The sequence below is a fragment of the Sceloporus occidentalis genome, unplaced genomic scaffold, assembly GCF_023333645.1.
Source record: "Sceloporus occidentalis isolate IW3139 unplaced genomic scaffold, rSceOcc1.0.p SCAF_83, whole genome shotgun sequence".
Classification (NCBI taxonomy): Eukaryota; Metazoa; Chordata; class Lepidosauria; order Squamata; family Phrynosomatidae; genus Sceloporus; species Sceloporus occidentalis.
Genome location: NW_028317063.1, coordinates 793,158 through 810,548, shown reverse-complemented (window position 1 = coordinate 810,548; position 17,391 = coordinate 793,158). Strand labels below are relative to the sequence as shown.

Genomic DNA, 17,391 nt, shown 5'->3' with positions numbered 1-17,391 from the left:
TAATGATAAGGGTGTTGGCTAATTGGTAGGGCTGGAATAAAGTCATTTACCTTTGGGTGTGAGGGGCCTATTGTGACCTCTCCCACCTCCAACTTAACGTGTACTATCATTCTCATCGCTCTATAAACCATAGCAGCATAACTTCAATTTGCTCTTTTTTTTCAGTGGATATAAGGCACAAGATGGGGGGAAATGGCAGCCAGAAAGCCATCAAGCTCAAGAAATGAGATGGAGATAATATAATATTGAGTAATTAACCTTGCTAGATGATTAAGCAGACACCTTTGGTGTGTAGGACCCAAAGAGATCAGCATTATGAGCAAATAATACTTGAGTACCTAGAAAGGGGATCACAAAAGAGGGAAAATGCAAGGCAACAGAGATGGGTCCAGATGGGTCAAGATGGGTCAGCATGGGAAGAAGGTGGCTCGGAGAGATGGAATGGGAAGAATTACACGGGTCAAAATCTTTTTCCTCTCCTATTCTAATTCCCCATACACTTCATTTCTGGGGCAGATTAAGAGTGTTATCCAGGAGCGATCATATAACCTTCATAGCTCCTTCAAGTGATCCACCGACCTCTACAAGGTGACCCCAGACTCTCAAAGATCAATGAGTGAGCCACTTGTCTCTGCGCCTTTCTCTGAAGGCTCCTTCCTGATCATCTCGCCCTGTCTACGTGTACGAGTCTCCGGCAGTAAAGGGAGAGGAGACATCTCTTGAGAGAACGATATTAAAATCAAAGCCTGGGATATCTTAAGGTGCGAGAGCATGAGATGGGGATCTGGTAAAACAGAGACTTTTCAGCCCTAGAGGGATAGTAGTAGCACTTAAAACGTAGACAGGCCATAAACATTTAATTACAGGTTCATCCAGCCAGTGAAAGCAGACAGCCTTCTTCAAACGGAGAGATTAGGAGCCCTCCTGGCAAAGTCTTCATTTTTATCACTTTTGTAGGTCATGCCTTTCATGTAAAAGTAATTTATGTCAAGAAGTTCGGATCAAGATTAAAGAACCCTGCAAAGCAAATGTATACTGATATGACAAGCTGCACAGTCTCCTACATAAATTTATATATTTGGGGTAACAAAAGTCACTTTTGGGTTTTTCTATTATTAAAAAAGTAGCAAAACTTTAGGTTACATCAGTCTGGGCTGTCAGATAGTTTGCGTGTGGGTTCCTTTTCTGTTTTATTTTTGTCTTATGTAATAAGGTGTGCCCAACGTGTCCAATGTCACTGGTGTCCCAAGCTCATTATGGTCAAATATGGTGCCCATGAATAGACAATGATGTCCTTCACAGCTCCCTCTACAAACCAGGTCATCAGTATTCACCACGTTGTGTATTACAAGTATTTGCCTATATGTATCCATATAACAAAAACCTTCGCTGATTCTAAGCAGGATCACAACCAGATGCTTACTTTTTTGGGACAAACCAGAATAAGGCATACTTTTAGCACAACCATGTATTTCTTTACAAGCTAGAGATTCAAGTGTCCTCATCTGTATGACTCAGACCTTAGTGGACATGGGCCATCACTGAGCAAGTTGGGGAGAAAACCATGCAGACTGATTCCCTCTGCACCCTGATCCATCATAACCTGCCGTGCCCCCTTTTAAGGACGCATGCCACTGGACAGAATTCAAAATTATACAGCGCTGGGTGATTATATTACTGTATACAGCGCTGGGGGTTATATTACTGTATACAGCGCTGGGGGTTATATTACTGTATACAGTGCTGGGGGGTTATATTACTGTATACAGCGCTGGGGGTTATATTACTGTATACAGCGCTGGGGTTATATTACTGTATACAGCGCTGGGGATTATATTGCTGTATACAGTGCTGGGGGGTTATATTACTGTATACAGCGCTGGGGGTTATATTACTGTATACAGCGCTGGGGGGTTATATTACTGTATACAGCGCTGGGGGTTATATTACTGTATACAGCGCTGGGGTTATATTACTGTATACAGCGCTGGGGGTTATATTACTGTATACAGCGCTGGGGGTTATATTACTGTATACAGCGCTGGGGGGTTATATTACTGTATACAGCGCTGGGGGTTATATTACTGTATACAGCGCTGGGGGTTATTATTGTATAAAGCGCTGGGGGTTATTACTGTATACAGCTCTGGGGGGGTTATAACTGTATACAGCGCTTGGGGTTATATTACTGTATACAGCTCTGGGGGGGTTATTACTGTATACAGCGCTGGGGGTTATATTACTGTGTACAGCGCTGGGGTGTTATATTACTGTGTACAGCGTTGGGGGTTATTATTGTATAAAGCGCTGGGGGTTATTACTATATACAGCTCTGGGGGGGGTTATTACTGTATACAGCGCTGGGGGGTTATATTACTGTATACAGCGCTGGGGGGTTATATTACTGTATACAGCGCTGGGGGGTTATATTATTGTATACAGCACTGGGGGTTGTTACTGTAAACAGCTCTGGGGGGTTATATTACTGTATACAGCGCTGGGGGGTTATATTATTGTATACAGCACTGGGGGTTATATTACTGTATACAGCGCTGGGGGGTTATATTACTGTATACAGCACTGGGGGTTATATTACTGTATACAGCGCTGGGGTTATATTACTGTATACAGCACTGGGGGGTTATATTACTGTATACAGCGCTGGGGGTTATATTACTGTATACAGCACTGGGAGGTTATATTATTGTATACAGCACTGGGGGTTGTTACTGTAAACAGCTCTGGCGGGGGTTATATTACTGTATACAGCGCTGGGTGTATATTACTGTATACAGCACAGAGGGTTATCACTGTACACAGCTCAAATAAAAATAGTTGTTTTTCCACAGGACTTCCCCTTTAAGCTTTTAACTCTTATTCTGCTCAGCCTGTTCTAGAAAGCACCTGCCTATTCCATCCCTTGGGGGGCCAACAAACATCAGCTTTCACGGTTTATTAAATGTAATTTAGAAATCCCTGGGCTGATTCCTTGTACTCAGCTCACTAATTTACTACGTTAGAATCCTGCCAAGTCTACCAGATGATGCTGAATATGTTTATGTGGAGGGGAAACACAAAAAAGGGATTCTTTCAATGAAAAGATTAGTTTTATCTTTGGATACCATGCGCATACAAAGACACCCGTCCATGGCAATGTATGGGGAAAGCCGTGGGGGTGTGAGTCCAATAATTCGGGGGAGAACCCATCATGTAGCTTCCATATGTATCAAAATTATATTATGGAACATATTGATTTCTGAGACAAACAAAATGACTATGCCAATAATGTCATGACCGGGGTACACAATGTACAACCAATGCCATCTCTGACGTAGAAAATTCAATTGTTTGGATTTATTTTTCTAAATGTGTGAAAAAAAAATTGTATTCTTTTTTTTTTTTTTTTTGCAAAAATTTAATGTCAAATTTAAAAAACAAAAAGGAAAAAAAAGTGGACAGATATTTTCTAACCTTATTTGGTCCTCAATCATTTCCAGATATATTCATTATTAAATAAATGTATTTTTTTTTTTTAAAAAGAGATGAAAAATTGGATGTAAAACCAAATATTTATATTTAAACTAATTATTTCTTTTTCACTGAACCTGACATAAAAGGGAATCATTTTAAATGTATATTAAAAAAAACATTCTTTAAAAAAAATCACGAGTGTATAAATATTAGCAATATGATAATAAATATTTCACATGGATTATGTCCGGATAAAAATGGTAACTTAATTTACACTGAGATAATTCAGCTAAAATCCTTACATTCTTAAGTAATTTAGAAATTCTAAATCAAACAGCCAATCCATGAACGGATTTATCAAAACTAAAAAAAAAATCCTATTAATTGATTAATATGGCGCATTGTTAATTCGGCTCCACTTAATCTTTATAAATAAAAAGAACCTAATGAAAAGCATATGCAAGCAAGATTTAACCCCTGGATTGCTTAGCACAATTTTCAGATTCAATCTCTGTCTCATTCCCAATAGATTGTAAACTCTCAGGGCCAGGGAACCCTTCTCCTTCTGTACTATTACATCACGTGTCCTCGTGTTTTCCGCAATTTGGTAATCTGTTAACGTTAACGTTGTTGTTTACTGTTACTGTTAATCCTCCATAGGAGTCGCCGAAGCTTATTCCATATTTATGAACAAAGAGAAGAAAGAGCCTTTTATTTGTGACAAGGGTGGGCTAATGAGATGGGATGGAGCCAGCCAGCAGAGATTGCTAGCTTTAGAGACTGACATATCTGGATTAAAACCACCGCCGTACACCTGATCCCAAGCAAGGGACGCTTACTGCTATCTATCCCGCAGCAGACCATCTGCCCACGGACGTCATATCAATTCCATCAGCTCTTGTTTAGTCTTGTGTTGGATATCCCTGTTGCTTGTGCCGTCAGATACCGGCAGCACGTATGAGATCCTTCGCGTTGTAACAAAAGAGGGCGAAGCATCTAAAATTTTCTGAACACAATGAAAAGAGAGACGTAGAATGATCAGAATTACTCCTGAATGTTTGAAAAATCTGCATCTATTATACATGACGCATAAATTACAAACCACCCTCCAGTGGTATAAAAATTGTACACATTTTTTTTTAATAAAAGTTATTTATTTAATTTAAAAAAATTAAAAGCTGGGTTTTTTTGTCCAAACACCATATTTTTTTAACATAAGGATTATTATTTAAAATTATATCATTTTGCAATCATCTTTTGATTTTTTTTGATTTTTTTTTGTTGGGGGGGGTTCTTTGGCGCATAAATTAGTTTTTCCAACACTTTTACATATACTACTCCCTATGGTATAAAAACTGTATGTATATGTTTTTTTTAATAAAAAGCATTTTTTTTTTTTATTTGATTTAAAAAAATAACAGGTATTTTTTGCCTAAACACCATATTTATTTATTTATTTATGAAAGGACTATTATTTTAAATGATACCGTTTTGCTTTAATCTTTTGATTTTATTTGTTTTTTTCGGGGAGGATTTTTTTTTTTAAGGGGGAGGGTTTCTTTGTGCAGTCTGGCTGTAAAATTTAAAAGCAAAGTGAAAATAAAAATTTGTAAAAAAAAAAATATAACGTCTCTTGACTCAAAATTACCCTGGTTTGAGCTTTTTTATTACTCGGTTAAAGGAAGTGCTAGTTTTTGGGGGAATTTTTTGTTTTATTATTATTTACTAAATTTTCTTCTGTTTTGTTGAATTATTTTACACGTATCGCAGTAAACATGGCTGCGCCAACGTCTCTACAGCAGGAAAGCATCGCTGTGATGTTGTAATCTTATTAAAGAGACAAAAGCATATTAGCATAAGTTTGTAAACTTCATGGAGCTTATCCAAGAAAGATACACATTAGGTGTTGTGCTTAACGCACAATTTACTAATAAAGCATAAATAATTTATAGAAAGTCAGACTTTTTATTTATTTATTTATTATATTGATTGGTTAAAAACAGCATTCTAAAAAGAACTCAACATATTCCACGGCCATTAGTGTTCCAAGCCTTGTAATGTTTACATCAGATGACCTCCTATGACCTCACTACAAAGTAATGTTCCAGGATATACCCCTAGAGGGGCAACCACTGCCGCCCTAGTCCCCCCCCCAGCCAGTAAATGCTGTCGTCTCCATCTTTTCTTCATATCTATGTTTTTCCATTGGTCCCTTATTAATTAATCAATATCTGATTGAAGACCAATCAATGTCTTTATGAAAAGAGGTTGTGATAAATACTCTGCATGATGGCGGGTACCTGTCTAAGATCGTTAGATGGGTTGGGTATTGATAAATATTTTTTTTACCACCCGTTACCCAACATCTGACCTGCCCGTTAACCCGGATTACTACATAAATCTCACCGCTCCCTCCCATTCCTCTGCAGACGCACCATGATACAATGAACGGACCCAAATTAGGGTCTTCTCAGCTACCCCCTTTGAGTAAATCCCAACGAACCCACGGGGATGCTTTTTCATGAAAGTAGAACAATGCCTGTTTTCTTCACTTTGTTTGAGAGGCTTTGGTTTCCCAATTTCCCCCATTATTTCACTCAAACAGATGGAAGATCGCCTTTCGGTTGGAATTATCATTGTGATTCTGTAACGAACGGAATGGTATGAAAAGCCATTTGGATCAGATGAGTGCTTTGTAAGCGGCATAAGCTACTCGCATGTTTCAAAAAATGTTCTAGCATTTTGGTTGCACAGAAGCCAGTCTGTATGTAAAGGAGCCCTATCCTCTTTAAATAACAGATTTACACTCCCGCCATTAGATTTACGTTAATGCATATAGTAGCTGAGAAGTCCCTTTAAATATCGGTATAGCCTCCTCCTCCCTTCTGCAGAATCCCTCCATGGGCATTTGCTCCTTTTCTTCACCCCCCCCATGCAGGAGGTATATTTAGCTGTGGGGTACGTTGTCGCATTAGATTCAAAAATATTCCCTATGAGCCCTATGAGTGATCATAGGAGATGCCCATGAGTTTGTGAAGTCAGCTATGATGTCATAGCTGCAAAAACATAAACAAACCAGTATCGCGTGGAAACAATAAGAACGTTAGTGATGGTTATCAGCGCAGAATTCAGTTGCTGTGGGCTGCTTGCTGTCGATCTGTATGTAAACGCAATAAAGACGTATAATTGATCGTAACGCATATAATGGTAATATTTGGGTTTTTTCGGGTTCTTTTTGTATATCCAGCCGCTAGAAGGAGACCCGGAGTCTGGAAATAGGGTAATGCACTCAATGAATGCTAATTTGCAAGTGTCCAGATGTACTTTCCTATCTCTCTGTGATGAGAAAGCCTTAATCAGCCCATCACTCACCTTAATGACTTCTACAAACAGCTTCACCCCTTAGAAACATTGCACTTAAAAGGAGCTTTTCCTTTAAGTGTTTTGCCTTTTTTTTTGGTCCATTATTAAAGCCGGCCATCAATCAGAACCCCCCCCCCCCAAATGTTATTGGCAGAATATGGAAGCCATAGGTATGAGGGGTAATGGTGATTACTGTTTAACTCTTTGAGTGCCATGCAGCCTTGCCTTGTTCAAAAGCATTTAACGAGGATCCTCGATTATAATGTTAAAGAGAGATTTCAGCCATTGCATGATATACTTATTACCAGTCAGCTCCAGTTCTGTGTTGGGGGTCTCTTGAGACCCCCATGAACAGAAAGCACCGTTGGAGCCTTTTCTTGCCACTGATTGGCTGCTTCAAGCCAAGAACATTTTTATTATTGAGCAATGCATATAAAAGTTGTTACAAAGTAAGTGATTGTTTAGGGGGCTCCCTGGGACCCTGTGTCCCTTTAAGCGCACCGAGAGGATTCTGGCCCTCGGAGGCTGATTCGGACACCCCAGATATAGACACTGTTTACTACTGGTATCAATCATCCCCGTTATCTAATAGCTGGGTGATCAGTCCACACTCCACACCTTCGCAAGGGGCATCGACAACAGATGTTTCCTGCAGGACACTGATTACTTTGAAGAATAATCGCCCCAATTAAATTCCTGATAGGGTCCCCGTAAACACGTGACAAATAAAATTGATTCTAACGCGTCTGATCGGAATAATTGAAGGGTGGGCTTTCAGCGGGGGGGGGGCTTCACACTTCACGTATTTTCCATAATGTTATCAGGGATTTTTTTTTCTGTTCTTGTCTGGTATCAGTGAACCGCAAACAATAAAATCTCATTTGCATCCGTCCAGAAGAGCCGCAGCCCGGCATTCACTTTATGCAATGAGTTTCACTGCTTTGCGCTGTGCAGCTGAGAGGTTCCCTGCGGTGATTCTGTATTGTCCCGGCTCATTACAAGTGACATGTTTTTTTTGTTAAAAGGGTCGGTGAGGGCTATATGTATTATAGCCAATAAACTGGATTCCTAACATGGTATAGAAATTTTAACTTTACTGAGAGGGTGGTAGATAAGTGGAATGGCCTCCCAGGAGATGTGGTAGAGGCCGATACAGTGAGGAAATGTAAACATGCATGGGATCGGCATACGGCTCCTGAATCTAAGGTGAGACCGACGACTGATTAAGGTTTAAGTCTTTACAGCAGGAAAACCGGGCGACTAGACGGGGGCCGATGGGGCCGATCTGCCAGCAAATTCTGTGTCTGCATAAAAAAAATTCACCCTTCTAAACCAGAAGACATGAAGTTAGCCAAATATGCGTCCTAACGTGTGATCTAGTTTTCCAGACTAGGGCGCACAAATTTTGGTACAGCGCTACAGTATCTGCTGGCGCTATAAAAATAAATGTAATGTAATCTAAACTGTATAGAATAAAATATTTAAAAGTTTGAGCATACAACATCTTACTGTTGGAAAAAGAGGTGAACTACATTATATCATAGATGTGTTAAAGTACACCTATGTATCAATATTGCCTCCAATATAAAGTTTCTTTATTTCTAAAGGAATAATAAGAATAACCAGTAATAGTGCTCATTTAGTGATACTGTCCCTTTAAGATGAGTTGGGTTTTTTTGTGTGAATTAAAGCACACTCATGTACCAACATTGCATGTAATAAAAGGGTTATTTTTTGTTATGAGTGAAACCATTCCCTTAAATGAGTTGTTATTTTTGTTAAAGCATGCCTATATGTCAACATTAGCTTTAATGTAAAGTTTCTTTGTTATGGGTGATACTTTCCCTTTAAGATAAGCTGCACTTTTTTAATGAAAGCATGCTTACAATATAAGGCTTATTTGTTGTGACTGATACTGTAGAAGTTGTGTCTTCTGTGAATTAAAGCACCCCTATGTATCCACTTTGCTTATAATATATGTTTATTTGTTATGAGTGATACTGTCCCTTTAAGATGAGCTGTGATGTCTTTGTTTATGAAAGCGTATCTATGTATCAATACTACCCATAATATAATATTTATTTGTTATGAGTGATACTGTCCCTTTAAGATGAAGTATGATGTCTTTGTTGATGAAAGCGCATCTATGTATCAATGCTGCCCGTAATATAATAAGTGATACTGTCCCTTTAAGAGATGTTGCTCTACATTGCAAAGAAAGTAGAGTTGATCTTAGCTAAGCTAATATGTAAATATAACAAAAAATAAATAAAATATATATATATATATATATTCTATTTAATATAATGATTCAGATATTACCTGCAAATTACATGCGACATTTAAGGGGAATTAAAATAATATTACAATAATTATAGATATTAAAAAATAGTATTAATATATTAATTAGTATTAATAGAAAATGCATATTGTCTTTCCTTGACCTTTCTATAATTTTAAGGTACAATATCAAAACTTCACTAAAATGAATGAAAACTTAAATAGTTATTCCCAAATAATGTACGGGCTAACCATTAGCTATGCGGAGAATAAACTTCGTTAGATACGTTATCTGCTGACTATTAGAGGAAATTAACTTCAGGAGGCATGAGTTAAGTAAACCAGTGACTCCAGAAAGACCCCCAGAGGGGTAATATCCCTCCAGAAAACTGAGTTAATGGTTGGTGGCCTGATTAGCGGAGCAGTAAGCTCCATTCAGCATACAATAGGTGGTGTTAGCACGACTTATGGCGTCTTACTTCTTTATAGCTATGAGAAGGAATAAACTGATCATCAATTATACGATCCTAACTAATCCAGAGCTGACCGTGCTGTTATTTTGTTAAATTCTTACAAAACTTCTTCGATAACTTCTTATTCGGTTTTTACAATAAATTTGGGAAATTCAATTAGATCCCAAGATCTCTGTAGTTATAGAATTCACAAGTTTGCTATTTGAGGAGCATTTTCACAGCTGACATTTTTTTTTAGGTTTCACCCAGAGGTTTCAGGTTTGTAGACCCGTTGGCCATAGGTTGGCCAACGCAATGGACTTCTGTTGCATATGGGGTTGGAGGGGTGAGGCAGAGCTGGATTACCACCCCATAGGGCCCTGGGCAAGGTACCAATCTGGGGCCCCCTAAAACCTTTACATATGGGGCAGATTGTCCATGCACAACGGGGTCCCTCAAGAACCTCAGGTCAAAGGGGTGATCCTATGGGATTACCACCCCATAGAGTCCTGGGCAAGGTACCAATCTGGGGCCCCCTAAAACCTTTACATATGGGGCAGATTGGTCCTTAAGGATAGTCTTGCTCTGGGTTGAAGGACAGCCTACCACTTAATTGTTTGGTCCCCAAACGATCTCATTCCAGGAACTATGGCCAGGATTTGAGTAAAACCGGTATAGTTATTGCGTAGAACCGGTAGAAGGAACCGGTTACCGTCGGGGCCACAGCCCAGCCGAGCGGATTCGTGGATTCGTCGTAAATGCCCCGATCAATGAGTGTGGTTGCTTTTCGTATGCTAATGTTCCTTAAAGTAGATTTTTTTGGGTAAAGGACGCTGCTTTCTCTGACAGCTTGAGGCAACACGCATTAATTAGTCAGTCTGGGGAGTCACAGAAAGTAGTCCACAATCTCAACAAATTAGTCAAATGATAAGGATTTCAAAGCCCAGGTTTTTGGACAAATCAGCGCTTTCTACAAAACACACGTAGCCAGCTTCGGTAAATAAAAAAAAAAAAATTAAAGAGGAAACACAGGCTGGAAACTGATTTTATTCCAAAACCCGATTGATCCCAGAGTCCTTAAGTAATTTTTAGGGTTTTTTCCCCCATATATTTTTTTTTAATTGGTACAGGAATAAAGGTCCATTAAATACACAATTTTAAAAAAACAATTAAATTTTAACAAATGTCCCAGGCAACTCTGGACCCCTTTTAATGGTTTGATTTAAACGCCCTCTCCTGTTCCTTTTTTGGGTGCATTCGGAGGGCTTTGTAAGCTGGTCGGGGGTCCATCTTGGCTCATATGCCTCTAAGGTAGCTCCGCAGGCACCAAAGTATCAAATTCCATAGCCCATCGTAAATGCTGACCACTGACCATTACACCTGTTTAATGAACGGGAGCCGATGCTTGATGCCAAGCCATTTACGATGGAAATGTAAACTTGGCTATACTTATGCCACTGGCTGCCATGGCGATTGCACCAAAGGTAGCAAGTTGCTTCAGTCTTACCTTTATAAATATGCCCCCGTGTATTACCATTTATTAAATACGGATCCAAATGATGCGTCCAGCCTGAGCAGGTGACCCAACGTCAGCAGCCGCGCTCCCATCCTCACAACTCTCTATACAGAGAGCCGATTCCAGAGACAGTTCTATAGAAGGAAACAGCTTCCAGTCCGTGTTATGTCTGCGGAGACACAATATATGTCTATATATAACAACAGTGAAACCATACATACATAGATAGATAGATAGATAGATAGATAGATAGATAGATAGATAGATAGATAGATAGATATAATAGATATATCTAGTCTATCTTTGTTAGCTGTTCTGTACAGTTATATATAAACTGGCCAAGATCCCCTGCAATCCCGTGTCAGTATATGTGATAAAATAAAAGCCCCTCCAGATGCCCCCAGCAGGGGTATTTAAAGGCACAGGCTGGGGTGCCCCTGTAAATGATGTTTTTTACAGATGCTTATCTTAAAGAAAGAGCCCAGAGCCAGCTGCAGAGGAACAACAGGAGGTGGGAGGCAGTGAAATTAGCAGCTATTGTATGCAGGATGGGACTGGTGAGTGGGGGGCGGACTGGGCGGGTGACTGGGTATACTGGGCGGGTGCCGGTGTGTAAACTGGGCAGCCTCCTCTATATATATATATACTGGGCTGCCTCCTGATCACACAGATCGCAACTCACACTAAGCGCTCCCAGCATCAGCCCCGCTCTGGATTCGGAGATCTGCCGCAATGGACGTGGTAAGGAACCCGAGACAAGAGACAAGACTTGCCTATACCCTTTAACCCTTTAGTGCAGGGAAGGTGTTACTGGGATATAGTGAGGGTTAAGGGATGTTCCCAGTTTGGGGGGTTGTTGGGATTTGATCTATGTGGTAGCGCTGTGTCCTGATACACCGAGACAGTCCGGGGTGTAGCTTGTGTATAGGTGAGTGAATGAGTCTAGCCTTGGGTATAAGTGAGTGACACTGATTAAGTCTGGGTACAAGTGAGTGGCACTGACTGCTGGCAGAGGGTAGCTTGTGTATAGGTGAGTGAATGGATGTAGCTTGTGTATAGGTGAGTAAATGTGTGTATGCTGGGTAAAGGTGAGTGAATGGGTGTAGCTTGTGTATGGGTGAGTGAGTGTAGGCTGGGTATAGGTAAATGGCACTGACTACACTGCAGGTTGTATGTAATCTGGGAGCAGATACTGGTACTCGCTGGATCAAGTCACAGTGTACTGGGCTTAGCTGGTGAGAATGGAGTTATGTACTAAGGGTGATCGGTGCTGTGCCCGGCAGTGTGCAGGATCTGCTGGGTAACCGGGCCCTAAACCCACTGGGTGTATTTGGGTGTGAAGCTGAAAGGTCCCTCTCTGGCTTGTGGTTATGGTCCTGATATCAGATATTAATGCTGACAAAGACCTCTCTACCTGGGCAGCCTGGGTGATACCAGCCAAAAGCTCTGTTTAAATTGTCATCATTAATGAATATTAATTTCATTATTTTTGTTAATAATAATAATCCTTTATTTTATTTCTTTTTTGAGCTCCATGTTACTGATATTGGGTCCATTTCCCCTTATTCTATTAAAAAAAGAGTATCAAAGTTCTCTGGAATAGACCTGGCATGTATCAGCTGCATGACACATTGTATCAAAGCCTTTAACTGGGGTCTTTTAAATAGATGTGGGGTCTCACAGTCTCATGTGGACTTGTGATTTTTTTTTAATGGTGGGCTTGCTACTCTTTATTAATTAAACAGTAAATGTAGTTAAGACACACAGCAAGAATATTTCTGGAAATATCTGTATCTGTAAAAAAAAATCCAGTCCTGTTTATTGGAGGTGTTAATACAAAAACAAAACAAAACACAAATAATATATATATATATAATGCAAACTATGAGCAGATTATTCCTTGCATTGCACACCATACCCCTGGAAGATTTTGGAAATTCTGAGAATTGAAAAAAGCGCCTTTTTTTCCCTTTTTTTTGTTTTGAAATCCCCTCTAACCCTAAACCACTGGCAGTTGATCTGTTCACTTCCTTTTTATACAAGAACATTATAAGAAATGTCCTGTCAAACCCCAGCAACAACAAAAAAAACAGAAAAACTTCAGCTCAGTGGAGGAAACTGGATTACGACATAATGCAGCAATCCCAGCATATGGGTCTCTATATGTGACAGACAGCAGGCCAGCATTCAGCAGATCCGTCAGTCTCATTAACACATCATCATTATGTCATTGTTGATTTGCTTGCACCCCAGCTGTTGGCAAAGCTCCCCATTAAACCATGGCTCTTTTTTTAATATTCACTCCCATCAGTCTAAGTCATCCATGAGCTTTTTTTTCTCATACTGATTGGATTTACAGTCCTGCCGCTCGACCACCTCTAAATACCTTCTCTGCTGGCAGTAATACTAAATATTTTAGAAAAGGTTCCCATTGTTGTGATATAACATTAAAGTATATAATAATAATAATATATTTATTTATTGTATGTGTGATTATATGTAGTATTAATTAATTTTAATTACACTGTTGTAATACACTGAATTCTCTTTAAATTCAATGCATATCTTCGCTCATTCTCTAAATGTTTGCCCTGGGATCAAATTTACTTTCGATCCACAAGTAGAAATGTCACTTGAGTCTGTAACTTAATGCCTATCACTCTGCCCCTCTATAAGCAGCAAATTGTTCCGAATTTGGCATTTTTTTTTCAAATTCAAGGAAAAGTGGAAAAGGGTTTTTTTGTTTTTTGTTTTTTTTTAACGGCTTCTGCTTCTGGGAGATTATAGAGGGAATCCATAACATGGACCATGCGTAACATCTTGAAGTTAAAATTCCAAAGAAAATGCTTTGTAGAATGTTACGGAACGCACGCCATCGCCCTCCAGTACGTAACAGCCCAGTTTGTGAAAGGTTGTGTAGATACAGTCACCCCCTTGTCTCTAGGGTTCTATGGAATTCAGGGATGGAACCCTCTTCCCGAATACATAACCAGTAATCTCATATTGGTCTCTTTTACCACCATGTGGTTTTAGTAAATTATTGCACATTATGGTAACTTTGAACTGAAACTTATAACTCTTTCTCATTGTTCATTACAGTTTTCCGGTGGCATCGATATAAGCTTTACAGAAGATAACAGCACTGAGATAAATGGTTCGGAAGATTTCGATGACTTCCGAAGCCCATGTTTCTCACAGGAGAACAACGACTTCAACCGAATTTTTCTGCCGACCATTTATTCTTTCATATTCCTGCTGGGAATCATCGGGAATGGACTGGTCGTATTGGTTATGGGCTACCAAAAGAAATCGAGAACCATGACCGATAAGTATCGGCTACACCTGTCGGTCGCCGACCTTCTCTTTGTCTTCACGCTACCGTTTTGGTCAGTAGATGCCGCCATTGGATGGTATTTTAAAGAATTTCTATGCAAGGCCGTCCATGTCATTTACACCGTTAACCTATACAGCAGTGTCTTGATCTTGGCGTTTATAAGTCTTGATCGCTACCTGGCGATCGTCCATGCCACCAACAGCCAAGGGTCGCGGAAACTTTTAGCTGAGAAAGTGGTGTATGCCGGCGTATGGCTGCCGGCTTTGCTTTTGACGGTCCCTGACTTGGTGTTTGCCAGCGTGAGCGACGAAGATGGCTACTACGTGTGTGACCGCATCTACCCGCTCGACCAACGGGACAATTGGACCATTGGCTTCCGGTTTCTGCATATAACAGTTGGACTCGTCTTGCCTGGACTTATAATTCTGACCTGCTATTGTGTCATTATCTCCAAACTTTCACACTCCAAGGGTCATCAGAAACGCAAAGCCCTAAAGACCACCGTCATCCTCATCCTTGCCTTCTTTGCGTGTTGGCTTCCCTACTACATATGCCTGACCACCGACACGTTCATGCTGCTCGGAATAATCGAGCACGATTGCGTACTGGAAGCAGTAATACACAAGTGGATATCCATAACTGAAGCTTTAGCTTTCTTCCACTGTTGCCTCAACCCTATATTATACGCCTTCCTTGGGGCCAAGTTCAAGACGTCGGCTCAAAACGCCTTTACATCAGTCAGTAGAGGTTCAAGCCTCAAAATATTATCCAAAAAACGCGCTGGACTTTCATCAGTTTCAACAGAATCCGAGTCCTCGAGTTTCCATTCCAGCTAACAGTACTTAATTTACAAGGACTCCTTTAGAGGCAAAAGACTGATCACCTATCAGTGTGTAAATATATAAATTTATATATATATAATTTGCTATATGAATTCCTATTGGTTGTTTAACGACAATGATGTATCATTGCCTAATTTATATGAAATATTTTATGTTTTATGTACTTTTCTTTTGTAGGCAGGCCCTGTGGACTATGGAATGGTTCACAATAAATTTATTATGTTAATGCCCTGGTTTCTGATTTTTAATTTGGAATTTATCTTTTTTTAGTGTTTTATCTTCTAGAACAAGCAGAGCGGACCATACACCCAATCTATGTTCCACACAAATTCCTACCTATGCCTTTCTTTCATATTTTATTTATTCGATTTATGACTATGTTCCATGGTCAAAAAAGAAATAATTAAAACAATTACTACTGTAAATATTTTGGGATTTTACAGCTCAATCTGGTTCTATCACAAAATCTGATTGATGGATAGGTTAGCAAGAGTCCTTTGACTTCTAGAATCTAGAATCCCAGACGTGTTCGATGAGTGACATTCATGTATTGTTGAAAGCGTGTTTTAATAGTGGTTGGGGCTAGGGACAGAAAGCTGAGCCTTATGGGAAATGTAGTCCACCAGGTCGGGACTGCTAGATATTGCCTTAAATCTAAAGTGTAACCACCAGCATTGACGTATGTGAAAATTACACAAATCATGATTCTCAAAGACTTGCTTGTGCGAATGTAGAGCATAATGATTGAAGATAAGCTCAGATACTTTATGTTTGCTAGCAGAAGGAGGTCTTTTACACATCCCTCTTGAGTCTTACACTGCTGGTGGTAACATGAAAGACGTTATGGCTTCCCACAGAGGGGTAACAGTGTAACCAAGCATTTGCATTAATAATGATAGCATAACCTACAGGGACATCAGGTTTAGAATACATTAGAATACTAGAAGCCTTAGGTCAATTATCACACCATTTTCATTAACTCATGGCCTTATGATCACCTCCTACCCTCCAACCTCATACCAGTACCATGAATGCTCATGTTCTTCCACTGGTTATCACTGTGACTTCCATTTTGGAAAAACAAAAGACATAAGGGCTAGTGAACCAGCTTCCAAAGAGGTCTCATGCAGAGTCTAAGCTTTGTCCAGTTGGTGGACCTCAAGAGGATCTCCTAGACCATGAGTGGTCATCATTTTGGATGACCCATAGACTTGCAGTAAAACCTTAAACTGTACCTCCTTATATATTTCATATAACTCAATAAGAACTCTCCGGAACACATTTTACTAATCAATACATTTTCTCCCTATTAAATAATATTTGGGATTATGGGTTTATTACGGAAATAAACATGGTATGACATCAGATTCAGCCTGAAACCACCACCCTTGTTTTAGTTAAATCCACTGGTATATAACCCCACGTTATAAAGATATGTTGGAATCTTCTACTGACAATGATCATATTTTTAGGGATAATGTCACACTATGTATAAATAAATGCACTTATTTCCCAATAATCTTCTATATTGAACACTTCTGCCAGGATTGCAATCATTGCAGTCCTCCCACGCTTTGTACTGAACGTTGTACATATTTCTTTTTTGTAAATAAAACCGTATAGAATGAAAGAAATGCTGCACTGGTGTTTTTATTATTATTATTATTATTATTTAAATTAATAAAATGTGCCACCAGGGTCTGGGAACACACTGGAAACAGTGATCCGAAACTACATCTCCAATCATTTTCTTACAGCCGATGATGTCATACGTTACCCCACAGAAAAAAAAGCTTCTTTAATTGGGTGGAGATTTGTACCCATTCATCCAGTAGAGTATTTGTGAGGTCAGGCGCTGATGTTGGATGTGAATTCCCGGCTCCCAATCTCAGTTCCCAGTTCATCCCAAAGATGTTTGATGGGGTTGAGGTCGGGGCTCTGTGCGGCCGGTCAAGTTCTTGCACCCCAAACTCATCCAACCATGTCTTTATGGAGCTTGCTCTCTGCACTGGGGCACAGTCCTACTGGAATAGAAAACAGGGGCCAAAAAGTTGGAAGCAGAGCGTTGTCCAAAATGTCTCGGTACGCTGAAGCATTAAGATTTCTCTTCACTGGAACTCTGGAGCCAAACGT

General features: G+C 39.7%; 1 protein-coding gene across 1 annotated transcript in view; it reads left to right on the top strand.

Annotated features, from left to right (window-relative positions):
* The window catches only part of LOC149285170 (C-X-C chemokine receptor type 4-B), a 63,642-nt gene extending 48,390 nt beyond the window's left edge, over positions 1–15,252 (top strand). The window contains exon 2 of the mRNA XM_089495715.1: positions 14,182–15,252. Coding sequence (XP_089351841.1) covers positions 14,182–15,252 — 1,071 coding nt within the window. The remainder of the gene's footprint in view (positions 1–14,181) is intronic.
* Positions 15,253–17,391: the final 2,139 nt, after the last annotated feature.